The sequence below is a fragment of the Podarcis raffonei genome, chromosome 13 (genome assembly GCF_027172205.1).
Source record: "Podarcis raffonei isolate rPodRaf1 chromosome 13, rPodRaf1.pri, whole genome shotgun sequence".
NCBI classification, from domain to species: domain Eukaryota; kingdom Metazoa; phylum Chordata; class Lepidosauria; order Squamata; family Lacertidae; genus Podarcis; species Podarcis raffonei.
Window position 1 is genome coordinate 21,437,739 of NC_070614.1, and position 19,065 is coordinate 21,456,803.

Below are 19,065 nucleotides of genomic sequence, written 5' to 3' on the forward strand. Positions count from 1 at the left end.
GTTAAAAAGCGTGATTGCCAAAAAAAAAAAAAAAAAAGCGTGGGGTGGGTGGGGGCAGCTGCCCCACACTTAAATCAAGCAAATACATAAAAATACTTAGCTAAAAGTAGAGATTGTAGAACGGCTTTGACAGATTTTTCTGAGCACTTGGGGTCAAAAGAAATGAATTTTAAGCAACTGCTGTTGAGACATTTCATTCTGAATCTGCTAGACCAGTAGTTCCCAAAGTAGTTACTGCCTCCGGGGTGTGTGGGTGTGTGGATTACCTAGGAGGCACTAGGCACCGGGGGGTGCCGCTGGGGGTCGTGTAAATGACTATCAGGCTTTGAAAAGCTGGCATCAGTGTTTCATCAAGTTTTGTTGACTCAAAACAGTTTTTACTGGATTTTGAATGAATGCGCTATGAATCGTTGCCGTTTCGAGTTTTCTTGCGCTATCATTAGCTTCCTCGGTGGGTCATGCGAACTGCCGTTCCGAATGCTTTCTATGGGCCACAGTGGATGAGTTTATGGAACCAAGGGGGCAGTGGGCTGAGAAAAGTTTGGGGACCACTGGATAGAGGATTGTGACAGGTGGGTGTCCTGCCAGCACCCATCTCCTCCCCTTGCCAACATAAATCCTGGCTGCACCCATGCAACGGGGACCAGGGCGCAAACTTTACGGGGATTATCCCCCACCCCACCCCCTGCTTGGCCGAAGTGTCTCCCCTCGGCGTGGAGGAGGGCGCGCGCGCTCCGGGATGCACTTTCTCCGTTGCGGCGTCTCCTCTTTTGATCTCTGCCCAGGAGCCGCTGCTATTGGCTGCCTCTCTTGTGACGTGCGGGGACTGCGGTTGTCCTATGTAGCAAGCGCCGGGCTTAGTTTCCGTCTCTTTCCAGAGACCCGGGATTCTGTTGGGTTGGTGCGGGTGGGGAGGGGGGAGGGAGAAGCAAAAGGAGGAACCCGGGGGCCGCTTTCTCCCCCCAACCCCTCCACCCCAACCCTCCTTTAAAAAAAAAAAGGAGGGGAGGGGTGGAAGGATCAGCTCTCCGCCGGCCCTCGGCGTTCAAAAGGAAGCTGGCCAGGGAGAGAGAAGGGGAAAGCTGTTCCCCCCCCCCCCCATGGAGAGCGATGCAGGGAGCAAAGTTGGAAGTGTGAAGCGAAACTAGGGATCTCCCGCTTGACGGCTGGGATCCGGTCCAAGAGCGCACGTGAGTCTGCCGCACTTGGGGTGTTACGGGGAGAGGAAGAGAGAGCAGAGTTGAGCTGAGATCTGGCCAAGGGCAAAAGGGACACGAGAGAAAGTGGATGGGGCCCGGGACCCTGGGGTTGGGGGGCAGGAGGGTGCTGATGGGGAGGCAGAATCCGAGTAGCGTTGAGTGGCAGAGGAGATCTTGGAAGCAGCAGACTTGGGGCGAGGGGGGCAGCAGTTTTGCAGAAGTTTGGGGATGGGTAGGGATGGGTAGGCTTATAGATGATAAGTGTAGCTGTGAGATGTCATGTGGATAAGTAAGTGATGAAGAGTTAATTGGGGGGGGGGCGTTGATCCCAGCTCTTTGATGGGATCAGAGGAAGGAGAGGTTATATATAACCTTAGCCATTAAAGATCTGTGGTCCATTTACGTTGTTCTGCCTTATAAAACAGCTGCCCATTGCACTTAGGAAGAATTTCCCCCTCCAGATGCTGATTACTGGAGTGTTAGACGAAAGGAGGGTTGTGGGAAGAGAGGTGGTGATGATCCAGGGAGGTCATTTAACGATGTAAAGGTGTGCATTGTGCCCAAGGCAAGGGCACAGGTATGCCTAGAAAAGTTGCCTTCCCTTTACACCATCCTATTCCAAAAACCACCTGCCACCCATGCACCCACCACTTGTTTTGGTGGGGAGGAAGTGACTTTTCCTTGTAGTAGGTTTTTGATTTACAGTGGTACCTCAGGTTAAGTACTTAATTCGTTCCGTAGGTCCGTTCTTAACCTGAAACTGTTCTTAACCTGAAGCACTACTTTAGCTAATGGGGCCTCCTGCTGCTGCCGCGCCGCCGCTGCACGATTTCTGTTCTCATCCTGAAGCAAAGTTCTTAAGCCGAGGTACTATTTCTGGGTTAGCGGAGTCTGTAACCTGAAGCATACGTAACCCGAGGTACCACTGTGTATATTTTTTAATGCTGTTCTTGTTTTGCATTCTGTGAGTACATGAAAGCTGCCACCTCTTTGATTCCACTGTCCCATTTGGGGTGGGGCGAGCGCATTATGCAGGATCTCAGAGATGTGGAAGGACTATGCCAGTTGTCTTACCTAATAGGGGCAGCATAGGAGCGAACTCCTAAAATATTTGAGCGGGCTGCTGCCGCCACCACCCTAAGTTGATGGGCATTGCCATTCAAATGGTGTGTGTGCACCATGTCATGTGATCGATGGCAGGGCTTTCCCCACCACCACCGATATTTTATTCCAGGGCAGGAAGGGTCCCTGCGACTGCCGGCATTAGAATGGGAGGTCAGAAGTTGCTTATCGCCCCAGGACATCGTCTGGAGGCTCATGACACAGCAGTCTTGCCAAAGATCTGGCTTGTCTGTGTTTGCTTGGAAGGCTGCCTGGGGACCCAACCTGGGCATATGCTGGTTTTTTTCCCTGTAGGAACAAAGACAAGATGTAACTGCAACAAATACACAGAAGATAGAATGGTGGTCATAGCAGCTTCTGATCTAGGCACAGAGATCTTTGCGGACTCCAAAGATGCAGGGTTTTGGGGGTTTTACTCCCAAGAGAGCCTGGGTAGATAGGTGTTTCAGGGGTTCCAAGGAGACAACATTGCTGCCAGTGCCAGTTTGAAGTGCCAGTCCGCGGGCTGTACTAGGGCAAGCAGATCCAGGAAGCTTCATACTTAATCCAAGGGACTTGGATGGATCTGGGATTTGAAGGGGTTTTTGAGATACTGAGCTGGAGGTCTGGCTCTCGGAATGCTTTTAAGGAAGCAAGACAATGCCTTTTGATGTGACAGGCAGCTGAGGGTACTTTGCATGGGTTGTACTGAGTTCAGTGGTTGAACATCTGTAGGCCACAGTTTCAGCTTCAATCTCCAGGTAGGAGTGACTCGTGTCTGAAATAAAGTGGTACTTAATTCATTCCGGAGGTCCATTCATAACCTGAAACTGTTCTTAACCTGAGGTACCACTTTAGCTAATGGGGCCTCCCGCTGCCACTGCGACGCGATTTCTGTTCTCATCCTGAAGCAAAGTTCTTAACCCGAGGTACTATTTCTGGGTTAGCGGAGTCTGTAACCTGAAGCGTATGTAACCTGAAGCGTCTGTAACCTGAGGTACCACTGTACTGGAGAATCCCTCACAGTTAGAGCAGGCAAGTCGTGCATTAGATGGACACAATGATCTAACTTGGTACAGGGCAGTGTAAAATGCTCCTGCAAGGCTGATGGCTTGCATGCAGTTTACAATACAACCCTACCTTGGTTCTCGAACGGAAGTCCATTCGAAAACCAAGGCGTGGCTTCCTGCACTCAACTGGAAGCCGCGTCAGACATTCGGCTTCCAAAAAAAGTTTGCAAACCGGAATACTTGCTTCTGGGTTTGCGGCGTTCGGGAGCCAAAACGTTCAAGTCACAAGGCGTTCAAGAACCAAGGTATGACTGTACGTTACAAGCCTTGCCCATCTCAAAAATGTCCTACACAGGACTATTCTTCCCATTCTACAGAGGCAGAACTGAGGCAAAGAGAGGAGTAGCTTGGACCTAACACCCTCCCAGGGCCACGCCGATTCTTTTAGGGCCAGCAGCACTGGAGAGCAATTTTGTTGTGCCCCTGAGATTGTAAATGCAAGGCGTAACGTTAGCAATTCCAGGGGGAAGGGGGACATCTTCAAGGTCATGATTGTCTCATGGTAACTGCAAGTAGAAACAGATTTCCAGCTTGGTCCTTGTGCCATAAGCAGGATTGTGTGTGCTCTGCCTTCTTCCCTCGGTATATGGTGGGGGTCCCCTCATGCAAATTATGCAATTGTGTACTCTAGTTTCTTGGACGCGGTGGCGCTGTGGGTTAAACCACAGAGCGAAGGGCTTGCCGATCAGAAGGTCGGCGGTTCAAATCCCTGCGACGGGGTGAGCTCCCGTTGCTCGGTCCCTGCTCCTGCCAACCTAGCAGTTTGAAAGCATGCCAAAGTGCAAGTAGATAAATAGGTACCACTCTGGCGGGAAGGTAAACAGTGTTTCTGTGCGCTCTTCTGGTTTACCAGAAGCGACTTAGTCACGCTGGCCACATGACCCAGAAGCTGTACGTCGGCTCCCTCGGCCAATAAAGCGAGATGAGCACTGCATCCCCAAAGTCGTCCGCAACTGGACCTAATGGTCAGGGGTCCCTTTACCTTTTACTCTAGTTTACATTATTCTTTCTTGAGGCAGGATCTAAAGCCGATATGGGGAGCCTGTGGCCCTCCAGGTAATGGCCAGGGATGATTAAAGCTGTAGTGTGGCAACATCTGGAGGGCCAGGTGTTCCCCAGCCCTAAAGCTATACAAGGCACTGAAACCTAGACTATTGGAAACCCTGCTCAGCACCCCCCTGCCCTCCTTTAAAAATCACCAATCATTGCCTCTGCATCTTCTGATCCTTCCCATTTTGAAAGCTTAGAAACTTGGGTTCTCAAAAATCAAAGTAACTGCAAGCAGAGTTAAGGAGGTGAGATTGTAGGCTGTTGCATCAAAAGAGTTGTACCTCTTGGCAAAAGTCCCTATCTTATCTTGAGCACTTTTCCTCATTCCCGAATGCACATGGACACAGCTGCTTTGCTAAAACCCTTCGCTGAAACATTTATCCACATGTACGCACCCACGCCACCCTAAAATGCTGTGTGTTCCTCATACCTCTTGCCCCTGCATACCGATAAAAGATTGCACTCATCTTTCTGGTATCCCGGCTTTGACTTCCCCATTCGTCAGTTCCTCTTAAGCTTCTCGCCCAATTACCTTCCCCATTTTCCTGCCCTTCCCTTCTTCCTCCCCATGCAGAGTTCTCAACACCCACATTCTCTGAACCTTCTGTTGCAAGGAGAGAGTAACTCCGAATGTAGGGCATGTTTGGAAATTGTGGTTTAGACGCCTTCAAATATAGCATCCTGGAGATCCTCTCCAAACAAGCCGTGCTGTTTTATTTGCTGGATTTAGAGCCTTCCAATACAAATACAAGGTTTCTCCATACAGAGTTTTATTTCATTCCCTATTAATTTTCCTTTTTTGTTTGTCCTTCTTGGCCTTCTCTCTTCCATTCCTCCCCCCCAAACCTCCTGGTCAGGTGTTTTTCCTTTCTGGGGGGACTCCTACAGACCAGCTGCCATTAGGCAAGCGATATGTTTATCCTGTCAATGTGGAAAAGAAGGGATTTTAGAACAGACCAGCTTCTTCAAAGAAAAACAGAGAAGGCTAAATTTAGAATCTACCTAAATGCCTCTCCTCTAAATTAAAGGCATTCTGTTTAAAATAAAGCCTCTCCAAAGCTCAGTGAAGTTCTCCTTAACATGGAGGAATGCCTGAATTTTTTTGTTGTAACTGGATGGCCGTGGCAACCCCGGTTGAGGATTGCGGGTGACATGGTGCAGAAGTGATTGCCTTTTTTGTCCTACCTCACAGGGTTGTTGAGAACGATAAATTGGGGAAAGGTTGTAAGTTGTTTTATACGCAGAAAGGGGCTGTGCAGAAAGAAAAGACATTTAGCTATCGGGCCAGTTTTCGGTGTGTCATCACTCTGGTACGACCAAGGGCAGTTTTCTAACCATTTCTGGCACGAATTGGATGGATACTCCGCCGTACACAAGTATTCCCTCCACATAGGAAGCTAGCACGGCAGAGAGGAAGTCTGGGAGTCCTGAAATGCTCGTTTTCTGCACGGAGGGAATGTTTTTATATTGGGGGACAGCCATTCATACAAACCCCCTTGTTCAGGGATGGCATGTCACCGAGTAATAGTTGCTGAGGATAAACATTGTGTCTCGTCTCTGTGCAGGTCATAGAGTTGGAAAGGGACCCTGTGGATTATCTGGTCCTATCTGACCTAACTGAGCCATCCTTGTAGTACTTCAACTCTCCTGCTCACATATTTTGGTAGCAGAGCTATCGTCATGCGGGGGGGGGAGGTGCAGACATCATGAATGGCTTGAAAGAAAACAAGGAAGACTTATTAAACTCTGACCAGTTTTTGGAAGAGAGATGACAATCACTTAAGATTGCCAAATTTGCTTTTCGTCTTATTTCGCAGCTGAGCACAGAGGTTCCTGATATAGCCATGATTGATTACTTTATTTCATATATAAAAATATGTATATTCCACATTTCAGACAAATACTGTTTCCCAAATTCAGGTAGGTAGCCGTGTTGGTCTGACGCAGTCGAAATACCTTATTTTTTGCTCTATAAGACTCACTTTTTCCCTCCTAAAAGTAAGGGCAAATGTGTGTGCGTCTTATGGAGCGAATGCAGGCTGCGCAGCTATCCCAGAAGCCAGAACAGCAAGAGCGATTCCTCTTGTTCTGGCTTCTGAGATTCAGAATATTTTTTTCTTGCTTTCCTTCTCCAAAAACTAGGTGCGTCTTATGGTCTGCTGCGTCTTATAGAGCGAAAAATACGGTAAATAAAAAATTGTCCAGTAGCACCTTAGAGACCTACTAAGTTTGTTCCGGGTATAAGCTTTCGACTGTCTCCCAAAGTTTACTTAATATATTGCATTTATATCTCGCCTCTCCTCCAAGGAGCTTGAGGTGGCATGCGTATTTCTCCTCCTCCCCATTTTGTCCTCACAATAACAAAAACCCTGCAAGGTAGATTTAGGCAGAAAGTGAGTGACTGGCCCCAATATCAACCCAGTTGAGCTTCATCGCCGAGTGAGGATTTGAACCCTGCTCTTCCCCAAACCCTGCTCCAACTCTGTGTAACCACTAGGCCACACTGCTAACATCAGTCACAATAATAATAATAATAATAAAGTGAGAAGCAGACTTCTGCCCTGAGATCTACAACTTTAAAAAGATGAGTGATAAAGGGAAGAGGAGAAGTGGAGGCCAAAGGTGGAGAGAGATCAGTCTGACAATGTCAAGAGCAAAGGTGCGAGCTGTAAAACAGATGGTTGGCATCTGGTTGGAGCCAGGCTGCTCTTAAATTCCCCGGACGTTTTGCTTGGGTGGAAGCGACCCAGCAGCCTTGGCTCTTTCTAATCCAGGGGTGGGGAAGCATTGTTTTCTGACCACAGGCTGCATTCCCTTCTGGGCCACAGGCAAAAGAGGGCAGACCAATAAAAGTACATGTACATCGCAGCTGGTTTCCACACCCGCACCCAGTCCTCTTTATCCTCCACCCACGACAGAGGCATCATTATCCTCCTTCGAGGACGTGCACAAGGCAAACAAAAAAGGGCTTGGCTTCGGGAGCAGGGCTGGTGAGGGGTGAGACCTTGGGAGAGTTCTGAGGGCCACACAGAGGCCTGGGGGGAGCCCCACATTTGGCCTGGGGTTCCCCACCTCTGCTCTGATTGGCAAAGGCCAGCACCTGCTTCCCTCTACCGGCTCTGCGGTCCCCAAGGACAGGGATGGAGATGTTGTTGAGCTGCCAACCCTTGGCCATACTGGCTGGGGCTGATGGGAACTGGAGTCTGCAGACCCTGCAAGCATCCCTGTTTTCCAGGGACAGTCCCGGATTTACAGGAGCAGTCCTGTTAATATTCTGAATGTATATTCTGTAAGCCACCCAGAGTGGCTGGGGAAACCTAGCCAGATGGGCGGGGTATAAATAATAAAATTGTATTGTTGCTGTTGTTGACTTGACCCCGGAATGTCCCGCTTTTCCTTAGGACGTCCCTGTTTTCATTGGGGAATTGCTGGAGGGTATGGTAAAACATTAAGTCCCTATTTTCATTGGAGGGTATGGAGTTAAGCGACACACACACACACCCGAGCCAAGGTGATAAGTGACTATAGAACCTTTAGAAGACATCTGAAGGCAGCCCTGCATGGGGGAGTTTTTAAATGTTGTCTTGTGTTTGGAATATGTTGGAAGCCGACCAGAGTGGCTGGGGCAACCCAGTCAGATGGGTGGGCTAATAAATAAGGAATAAAAAGGTAAAGAACCCCTGACAGTTAAGTCCAGTCGCAATCATTTCTGGGGTTGCGGCGCTCATCTCACTTTACAGGCCAAGGGAGCCGACGTTTGTCCGCAGACAGTTTTTCCGGGTCATGTGGCCAGCATGACTAAGCCGCTTCTGGCGAAACCAGAGCAGCACACGGAAACGCCGTTTACCTTCCCGCCAGAGTGGTACCTATTTATCTACTTGCACTTTGATGTGCTTTCGAACTGCTAGGTTGGCAGGAGCAGGGACCGAGCAACGGAAGCTCACCCCGTCGCAGGGATTTGAACCGCCAACCTTCTGATCAGCAAGCCCTAGGCTCAGTGGTTTAGACCACAGCGCCAGCCGCGTCCCTAAATAAGGAATAGGGCACCTCTATTTTCATCAGATTAATGTTGAAGGGTATGAGTCGGCAGGGGCAGAGGTTCCCCATCGCTGCCCCAGGCTAGCTGGCAATTGGAGCAGAGTATTTGTCCTGGCTCATGTTTAGATATCCCTCCTTTCCTTCCCTTTCCATGCCCAGGGAATCGTTGATTCACTCTCTGGAAAACTCTGTTGTGATCTCTTATCTCCCTTCCCCCAGCCCCAGTACTGCTGCTGCTGGATGTGCCAAATATTAGCATGACTCAGCTGTGCTCCAGAGAACAGTTCTCCGATGTTTAGGCTGTACTTGGAGTTTCTCAGCAGGGAGGTTAAGCAGGGACGCAAACATTGTATTCCTCTCCAGCCTTTCGCCAGCTACAGAGGTAGGGTGGCCGCAAATGCCTCTTTGGAGAGGAAGGTATTTTGAAATGTTCTGAGTGCTTTTGGCGGCATTGCCCAAGGAGAGGCACTCTTGTGTTATTTGCACACCGAATGGCCCTTTCCTTCTGCAAATCAATAAGACCTCGGTGCGGAGGCGTGTGGAGGAATCCCAAGGAAGGAAGGAAGGCTGCTTTAGGGAAGAGGCTGTCCCTGAGCTGCCTTTGCCCTGGCTGGAAAGTTCAGATTTCACCCTTGCAAGTCCAAAAGAAGACGGAGCAATTGCAGCTTTGGGTCTGGGTCATGGGAGACCTGTGTTCAAGTGCCGCCTTCACCGTAGCCTTTGCTCTAAGACCATGGGAGCATCGCACACCCTCTGCCCAAACTTCCTGCATCTGCAGAGTTGGGAGGGTGTTTGATTTTACTTCCCTTTTTGGTGTGTTGGCAGGGAACATAGTGTGCCATACACTTGGCCTACTTTTGTTGCAACCCTCACTACACCAGCTAGTGAACCTGTGGTCTTCTAGATCAGGGCTGTCCAACCTCTTAGACCAAGTGAGCCGCAAGAATGCTTTGACGCAGAACCCCGGGGCCACACAGCGTAATGACCCAGAATGCAACCTCTGTGCAAATGGGGAGTTGCCTGTATTTGGTTTTTAATGTGTTGTAAACTGCTGTGAGGTGTTTTTCTTCAAAATACAAAGCGGTACAGAAATGAAAATGAAGAAATAAATAATAATAATCTGATGCCAAAAAAGGCACCTAGACATTCCGTTGCAGTGACCATAACTTAGGCTTAAGGTGCCACTTCACAATTAGCAAAATACAGTGGTACCTCGGGTTACGTACACTTCAGGTTACATGCGCTTCAGGTTACAGACTCCGCTAACCCAGCAATAGTACCTCGGGTTAAGAACTTTGCTTCAGAATGAGAACAGAAATTGCGCAGCGGCGGCGCAGCGGCAGCGGGAGGCCCCATTAGCTAAAGTGGTGCTTCAGGTTAAGAACAGTTTCAGGTTAAGAACAGACCTCCGGAATGAATTAAGTACTTAACCCAAGGTACCACTGTATGAGTTTCCAACACTGGTTGCATCGTGAAATGAGGCCTTTCACAAATGCCCGATGCACATCCATAAAACGAAATGCGTGCAAGTTAGAAATGAAATATTGGGCATTGGCATGAAATTAGAAGCTGTCTCAAATCTGCATCCCCAGAAATCTGCAAACCAAACAGAGAGGCCCCTGCTCTCTAATCATTTGCAGGACAAGGATTCCTGTAGTTGCTAGGCTCCTTTATCTCTTTACTTTGACCAACCAGATTCAGACTTGTTGGAATACGCAAAGGGAGCAAGCTGACCTGCCTTAGCAAGGCTGCGGCGTGCTTGCCTGCTTTTTAACTCTGCACTTTTGATGCTCCGAGAACGTGACTGGTCCTGTTTTGTCGTATGACAAGCCTTGCAGGTGCAGGAATGGGAAAAGGTCTCTGCAGGCAGAGCGTCAGAGTGGTGGTACAGCGTTGATGGTGTTGGGTTTGCCTGTGAGAAGCTGTGTCCAACCCTCACCTTCAGTGGAACTTAAATGTTCAGGTATCTGAGGGGAAGCCCCGTTTTTGTTTTACTTCTCAGTCACCTGCTTCTCTTCCCCCATGCCTCCCCTTTATTTTATTAGTCAGGGAGAGGATTCTGTTTCCTGGACAGTAGTGGTTTCTGAGATTTCCCCTGCGCTTGTCTCATTCATCGGAGGCTTGTGGTTGTGTGCCCTTTCAGCCTTTTGGAGAGGGATAGGGTAGGTGCTTCTTTAAAACAAGGTGGATCGTACCGTGACTTAAATTTAGTGGCTTTAATTTCCCAGGCACACTAGCTTGCAGGATCTACAGTGGTACCTTGGGTTACAGATGCTTCAGGTTACATACGCTTCAGGTTACAGACTCTGCTAACCCAGAAATAGTACCTCGGGTTAAGAACTTTGCTTCAGGATGAGAACAGAAATCGCGCAGCAGCAGTGGGAAGCCCCATTAGCTAAAGTGGTACCTCAGGTTAAGAACAGTTTCAGGTTAAGAACGGACCTCTGGAATGAATTAAGTTCTTAACCCGAGGTACCACTGTACTTTGGGTGTGACTAGAACCCAGAGATCAGCCCACTTGCAAAAGGTGTACACTTTTAGAATGAAAGAATAGTGCTACTGAGCATCTGCTGAACACAGGGATTTGTTTTGAGTGTGGCAACTGTGACCTGAGTTTACCAAAATCTCTTCCTAGAAACCGTCAGCTGCTTCCGCTCCCACGCCCCCATTACGATTGTTTGATGGAGGGTGGAAGAGTAATGTTGTCATAGCTATGGCTGAACAACAAGGAGTCAGAAATCCCCATCAATCAACTGCAAACTGCACAGAAATCTGCTAGTAGATCCTGATTGTCTAGCTCATTCCTCCACAAAAGTGCCCCAGTGCAGTTCATGAGGGTGTTACAGAACAGGCTTCCTCAATCTCAGCCTTCCAGATGGTTTTGGCCTACAACTCCCATGATGCCTAGCTAGCAGGACTACTGGTCAGGGATGATGGGAATTGTAGTCTCAAAACATCTGGAGGGCCGAGGTTGAGGAAGCCTGAGGATTCTATATCATAGAATTGTAGAGTCCTGAGGATCATCTAGTCCAATGCAATGCAGGAATATGCAGCTGTTCCTTATGGGAATCGGATCTTCAGCCTTGGTGTTACCAGCACCATGCTTTAACCAACGGGGCTTTGGGTCGGGTTGGATAATCGTGCAATGTTATCCTCAAATGCACCCCTTTAAAATTTTATTCCATACAGTGGTACCTCGGGTTAAGTACTTAATTCATTCCGGAGCTCTGTTCTTAACCTGAAACTGTTCTTAACCTGAAGCACCACTTTAGCTAATGGGGCCTCCTGCTGCCGCCGCGCCGCCAGAGCACGATTTCTGTTCTTATCCTGAAGCAAAGTTCTTAACCTGAAGCACTATTTCTGGGTTAGCGGAGTCTGTAACCTGAAGCATATGTAAGCTGAGGTACCACTGTATAAGCAAATGACTGCTATTCAGCAGCACTGCACTTGGGGATGGGTGAGAGCAGTATTAGCACTGGTCCACCTTCCCGTACTGCAGGGGTGCCCAAACATTTTTCAAAGAGGGCCGGATTTGATGAAGTGAGGGCCGACTAAAGTTGTTGGGCTTTTTTTAGGATTTACCCTAGGACATATACTGCCATCTAGCTCAGTAAAGGTACCCCTGACCGTTAGGTCCAGTTGCGGACGACTCTGGGGTTGCGCGCTCATCTTGCTCTATAGGCCGAGGGAGCCGGCGTTTGTCCGCAGACAGCTTCCGGGTCACGTGGCCAGCATGACTAAGCCGCTTCTGGCAAAACCAGAGCAGCACACGGAAACGCCATTTACCTTCCCGCTAGAGCGGTACCTATTTATCTACTTGCACTGGCGTGCTTTCAAAATGCTAGGTTGGCAGGAGCTGGGACAGAGCAACGGGAGCTCACTCTGTTGCGGGGATTCGAACTGCCGACCTTCTGATCGGCAAGCCCAAGAGGCTCAGTGGTTTAGACCACAGCGCCACTCACATCCCTTTTAGGATTGAAGTTTATCCCAAAGTTCTTGAGCTTTTTTAAGGATTGAAATGGTTGAGCTTTTTAACAATTTTACCCCAGGACATATACTGCCACGGATTGGGTCCCCGAAATGTACTTTTGGACATGCCTGCCTTACTGGCATCCTATGGGGCTGTCCAATATGGGCACCCACACCCAAAGATGTCCCGCATCGGGCCATTTGCTAGTTCTCTGAATTCTGCCTTCTGTTGCAGCAAAGTATAAATGGATCTGCACACAGACGGCTGCCTGCCTGTGGCATAGCCCAGTCCCAAGAATCTGACCAGCTTAGGTTGTCCCCAAAAATAAATTTTAAAAACAAAACACAAATCATGAACCATCGCTCGAGAGGTGCCACGTCTCGCTGTGCTTAATTGGTAGCATGTGGCACTGCTGACTCGGCACATCCCACATGTTCCGCACCGCTCTTGCCAAGCCGGGGGCAGCCTAGGACAGGGAACATCCTGTGAAAAGGAAAGTGCTCTCCGGCCCAGAGCAGTGCTAGGACTTTGCCATCTGCTGGAGCAAAGATTCACCGTCTGTGTGTCCCTGCAGTGGGATTTAAGCTAGCGATTTTTCAGAGGCTTCTGTGTGTTTGGGGTTTTGAACCGTAGCTTTGAGGGATGTGGCAGAAAAGCAGGGGACTGGGGACAAATGGATCCCATTCATTCATTCATTCATTCATTCATTCATTCATTCATTCATAGAATTCAGCCCTCCTCACTCGAAACAGGCATTGCTTCTTAGACTGTGCCGGAGCATAAGTTTACATTGCAGTGACCAGCAAAGCCTTTAACCTCTCTGGACTACCTGTTGCAAGTCTTTACCTGAAGGAGCGTCTCCACCCCATCGTTCAGCCAGGACGCTGAGGTCCAGCTCCGGGGGCCTTCTGGCAGTTCCCTCACTGCGAGAAGTGAGGTTACAGGGAACCAGGCAGAGGGCCTTCTCAGTAGTGGCGCCCGCCCTGTGGAACGCCCTCCCATCAGATGTAAAGGAAATAAACAACTCTCTGACTTTTAGAAGACATCTGAAGGCAGCCCTGTGTTTTTAATATTCTTTTGTGAGCCGCCCAAAATATTATTACTACTTCTTTATTTCGGGTGAGAGCAGAGTCAGTTTCAGGTCTGCTCCAGACTACAGATTGGGCACAACGTATCTGTTAATCTGCTTGATGAGTTAATAGCATATGAATTTGAGGATTAAAAAAATTAATCATCCACTTCAGTTTTTCTTGCACAAATCTGGCGTCCTCAGTATTGTTTATTAAATTAGCATGCTGCCCTTTCCAAGGAGCCCCGAAAGCATCTGTGATTAAAAAAAAATACAATGAAGAGAAAACACGGCCTATTGTAAAAAGTGAAACACCTAAAAACAATCAAACATTTAAAGCGGTTTAAAAACAGATGAAACCGAATCCCATTTCTGGATAGGCCCACTGGAAAAGACCATTTTTCAGCAGGTGTCTAATAGAGCCTGGTATCAAGTAGCAGGGAGTTCTGAAGCACAAGAGCTGCCATCTGTGTACCAGGGAAACCAGTCCTGCCGCTTTGCAGCAGAATTTGGCTGTGGGCAGCACTGATTGGCTGGTCCATGTGACATCACAAACCCGCTCACCATCCCAGAGCAATTTTATGACACTTAAAATTTACTTTCCTTGTTTGTTTTCTTTTAAAAAAAATGTTTCAGGAATAAATGGTCGTGTAGGGACGCGGGTGGCGCTGTGGGTTAAACCACAAAGCCTAGGACTTGCCAATCAGAAGGTCGGCGGTTCGAATCCCCGCGATGGGGTGAGCTCCCATTGCTCGGTCCCTGCTTCTGCCAACCTAGCAGTTCGAAAGCATGTCAAAGTGCAAGTAGATAAATAGGTACCACTATGGCGGGAAGGTAAACGGCATTTCCGTGTGCTGCTCTGGTTTGCCAGAAGCAGCTTAGTCATGCTGGCCACATGACCCGGAAGCTGTACACCGGCTCCCTCGGCCAATAAAGTGAGATGAGCACCGCAACCCCAGAGTCGGTCACGACTGGACCTAATGGTCAGGGGTCCCTTTACCTACCTAGGGCTTTTTTTAAAAAAAGAACACAATGAAAACAGGCAGGCAGCTTTGCAGGGGACAGACTGACAACAACCAGCATTAAAACTGTTGTTCTGTACATCTGCCTCCCTGCTATTTTTATAAGTATGCTTGAGTGCTCTCAGTGGATCAAACCGCCGGTTACGTTCCACGAGTTATCAAGCATTTTCTTAGAATTTCGCTCTTTTACCTTTTCTGGCCACATGATGGCAGCGGAGCGAAAGAAGATGACGCTTTTCTCTTCTGCCAATTGCGCCCATCTCTTAAGAAAGAGTTCATGGCTGAAACAAACCAGCAGCCCATGCAGGTTTATATAGAATCTTAGCTGCCGAATGTGATTGTGAGGCAATATATTATGTGAGGCTACAATGGGATGGGAGGCTGCTCTGGAGGGTAGGACTCGAACCCAATGCCTTCAATGTGCAAGAAAGGAGATTCCGATTTCCGACTGAACCTCGGGAAGAACTTCCTGACGGTAAGAGCTGCTCGGCAGCGGAGGTTTCTTAAGCAGAAGTTGGATAGCCATCTGTCATGGATGCTTTAGCTGGGATTCCTGAATTGCAGGGGGTTGGACTAGCTGACCACTGGTGCCCCCTCCAACTCTACGATTCTATGATTCCAGGCCTTATTCCATGTCCTCCCTGAGTGCCATTGCCTAGCCAGAATGTATCCTATGATGATACCGTGATTGACGGGTGTAGAGAGGTGTGAATGACTATTATTTTGATTATGAATATTATTGATTTGTGTAGCCAAAGCCAGTACAGTGGTACCTCGGGTTACAGACGCTTCAGGTTACAGACTCCACTAACCCAGAAATAGTACCTCGGGTTAAGAACCTTACCTCAGGATGAGAACAGAAATTGCGTGGCAGCAGCGGGAGGCCCCATTAGCTAAAGTGGTACCTCAGGTTAAGAACAGTTTCAAGTTAAGAATGGACATCCAGAACGAATTAAGTTCTTAACCTGAGGTACCACTGTAAGAGGGTTGGGTGGGTGTAGAGACCCCTCTGGCTTCTGCATGTTTTTAATGTATCCTAGTACAGAGAGCTAGCAACTTCATCGATTGCTGCACCCCGTATCCCAAAGGTAGCCCATCCCCGACGGAAGTGCAGTTCTGGGACTGCAAAATAAAAAATGCCCTTGCAGTAGTCTCTGCTGGCTACCAGGAACCAGTAGGGAGTGGGAAGTGTTTTGCATTGTGGGAGAAAGAGTTGAGGGTGGACCACTACTTCCTTACCTTGAAAGAAGTCACTTCCTCTCTTCCAAAATGGCTTTGCCAGGCGCAAGGGCGCCACTTTTCTAAAGAGATCCACAGAAGGCAGACTTTCTCCAGGATTTCTCTCAGTGATGGAGAAGCCAGACCTTCTCTGCATCCTGAGCTCCCATGTGCTTCAATTTGCACCAGATTTATGGCACGTACATGCCGTAGATTGAAGGCACATGACTCCCCCACCAAGAATCCTGGGAACCGCAGTTTGTTAAAGGTGCTGTATCTGGGGGGAAACTACAGTTCCCAGAATTATTCCGAGGAAGCCATGTGCTTTCCATGTGTGATGTGCATGGAGCCTTATTGATTGATTGGACTGAAACAGAGATGTCGAAAGCAAGGCTGTCTTTTAAAGAAATAACTGGAGCTTATTCGCAAGAAATAACAGGACAGGCATGGGCCCTCGCAAAAATGGCAGTGTGTGGTTTCTCTGGCAGCAAAGAGACCTTTCTGTGGAGAGAGAAAGAGAGAGAGGCAGAGAGAGAGAGATAACCCCGGTTGATGCAGCGTGTTGGCTACTAAGGAACTGAAGATGAGAAGGTGCTTCGAAAGTGTCGGGCTGCAATGCTTTCTTAAGGTGAGCACGAATCTCCGGAAATGGGCTGCATCTGCTGCAGGGAACCAGGATCTCAAAAGCCTGGATGTTGCCATTGCACGGAGGGCCGCAACCCAAACTGTGCCTCCGTCGCTGGAAGGCAGGGCGAAGCAAGCTCCTTTCTCCAGGGTTGGCCCTGGTAGCAGCAGGGCCTCTGGAGGTGTGTGTATGTTTGTGTGTGTGGAGGGGGGGTAGCTTGGACTTCAGCGTCGAAAACGCCTTGGTCCGACTCTGGCTGAAGATGCCTCTGTCTGTTAGCTTAACCACTTTGCCTCTACCGCCCGCAACCTCTAGGCCACGCCTCCGTCTCTTCATTGGCTGGCATTCCTCATTTCTGATTGGCGGGCAGGATCTATATAAAGTAGTGCGATGGCAGAGCAAAGCGCGCAGGTAAGTCGATGAGGTAGGAGAAGCGAGGCTGGAGAGATGGTGTGGGAGGGGGGCAGTCAGTCAGGTGGGGCTCAGAGGCTCCACCACCTTGACACCAGGAAAGATTTGTTGACTCTGCTAGGGGTTTCAAAGCTCTGTGGGGACTAAAACCCTACCATCGTCATTTCTTTGATTTTCACTGAGTTCTAAAAACTCAGTGAAAATCCAGGTGGTGATAACTCCTGCCGAATTCTAGGAAATCCATTATCGAGGTGCCTTACACAGATCCTCACCCAACACAAAGATCCCCACACAGATTCAAGCCATCTTTCCACCCACCTCAAGTTATTCATTCTCCAGTTTCCAAGCCTCACATCGGCTGTTCTTTTGGGGCACTGGCATGCAGGTTTCAAGGGCAAGTAATCGTCTTGCTCGCTAAGGAGCGCGGCCTGGATTAAGATGGACGCAAACCTCTGATCCCCTTTACTTGCAGGCTAAGCCTCTTAACGGTCAGAGTTGAAGATAACATGAGGGAAAAGATTATGGCTGGAAAGATATGCTCAAAGAGGCAACCGGGCTGTAGCGATTTCGTCTAAGTAGCTGACTCGGCAGGCCTGTGGGCCCAGTTTCTTCCCCGCTCAAATTTTTAGGCTTTTTCCATACCGGAGTTTCCATTGGGAAATGAAAGGCGACTCGCTGGTAGTCGGAGACACTGAATGTACAAGGCAGGGGGAGATTTATAAAACCCTGCCCATGGCTAGGGGTCGCTGCTGGGTACTTAAGACTCAGTGGAACCAGTGTTCGAAATTAGCTAGGTGCCAAGCGCATTTTGCAGCTGGCTTTTGACCACTTGCGATCAGGTGAAGGCGCCCGGGCACCAGGATAGCATCTGACATCTCCACCCTCTGGGGATCATTGGTTCTAGACTGTTTTCACACACTTAATACCCCATCCCATAGAATGCGATCAGTTATATCGCACAATCAGAATGAATTTCAGGAACCAAAATGCTTTTTCTGTGCAGCCTGAGCAAGAGCAGTCGCCATTAAGGAAAAGAGGTCGGGATAGGCCAGTCTATGTTTTAGACTGTCCCTGTAATCCGGTGACTTTTCTTCTTGTAAATTCTCCAAGTTCTTAACCTAGCTCAAGGTTGTCATCTGAACTAGCCAGAGGTTTAACTGATAATTAGTCACATTCAGCCCATTTTTTGAAAAATAAAGACTTTAGAGCCATATTGCCCCAAAATGGCAACCAGACTTTCTGTTTTGGCGACTGCAACCTTGGTTTAAGGAGCCATTTGGCGCCTAGATTACATATCTGAGTTTCTAACATTGAGTAGAACACATCCCTTCAGGTGGTGGATTCTCCTTTCTTGGAGGTGCTTTGAACGTACTACTGTGTCCGTTTGCTGTAACGAATGAAAGCCACAGGACTCCACGTAATGGATATCGCCTCTGTTCTTGCTGCAGGACAGGGCTATGGCCGTAACACAGGGCCAGAAATACCTCCTCATCTTCGACTTCGATGAGACCATCGTGAACGAAAACAGCGACGAGTCCATCCTCCAGGCCGCTCCAGGGAAGCAGCTCCCGGAATCGATCCGAAGCACGTACCGCGAGGGTTTCTACAACGAGTACATGCAGCGGGTCCTGCAGTACATGTGTGACCAAGGAGTCAAGATGGCCGACTTCAAAGCAGCCTACGAAAGGATCCCGCTCTCCCCTGGCATGGCTGACCTCTTCCAGCTCCTCTCCAAGCAACAGGACCACTTCGAGATCATCCTCATCTCCGACGCCAACATGTTTGGCATCGAGTGCGCCTTGAAGGCGGCCGGGGCCTATCCCCTCTTCCGTAAGATCTTCAGCAACCCCTCGAGCTTTGACAAGAGAGGCTACTTCACCTTGGGCCCTTACCACTCGCACAACTGCAAGCGTTGCCCGGCCAACATGTGTAAGCACAAGATCCTGACAGAATACCTGGCAGAGAGGGCACAGGAAGGGGCCAGGTTCGACCGCGTCTTCTACGTCGGGGACGGAGCCAATGACTTCTGCCCTTCCACCACGCTGAAGTCGAGCGACGTCGCCTTCCCTAGGAAAGGCTACCCCATGCACCAGCTCATCCAGGAGACTGGGAAAAGCCAGCCTGGGACTTACCAGGCCACGGTCGTCCCCTGGGACTCTGCCGTAGAGATTTCTCGTCACCTTCAAGAAGTTCTCAAGAAGAAATGTTGAGGGCGGGGGAGACCTTTGGCGGGAGGAAACAGCTGCTCTCGTTTGGAAAGATCTGAACGATTATAGCATCACGGCTCTCTCA

The 19,065-nt window shown here is 49.1% G+C and overlaps 1 protein-coding gene across 2 annotated transcripts; it reads left to right on the forward strand.

Annotated features, from left to right (window-relative positions):
* The first annotated feature begins 872 nt into the window (after positions 1-872).
* On the forward strand, positions 873-19,065 carry PHOSPHO1 (phosphoethanolamine/phosphocholine phosphatase 1). 2 transcript variants are annotated; one of them, XM_053363440.1, is made up of 3 exons: positions 873-1,190; positions 16,226-16,365; positions 18,222-19,065. In XM_053363440.1, exons 2-3 carry the CDS (start codon positions 16,321-16,323, stop codon positions 18,981-18,983), a joined length of 807 nt encoding a protein of 268 aa, XP_053219415.1. In that variant the 5' UTR covers positions 873-1,190; positions 16,226-16,320; the 3' UTR covers positions 18,984-19,065. The 2 variants fall into 2 exon arrangements, with proteins under 2 accessions (XP_053219415.1, XP_053219416.1); XM_053363441.1 differs by lacking the exon at positions 873-1,190 and adding an exon at positions 16,678-16,773 and having other exon boundaries at positions 16,256-16,365.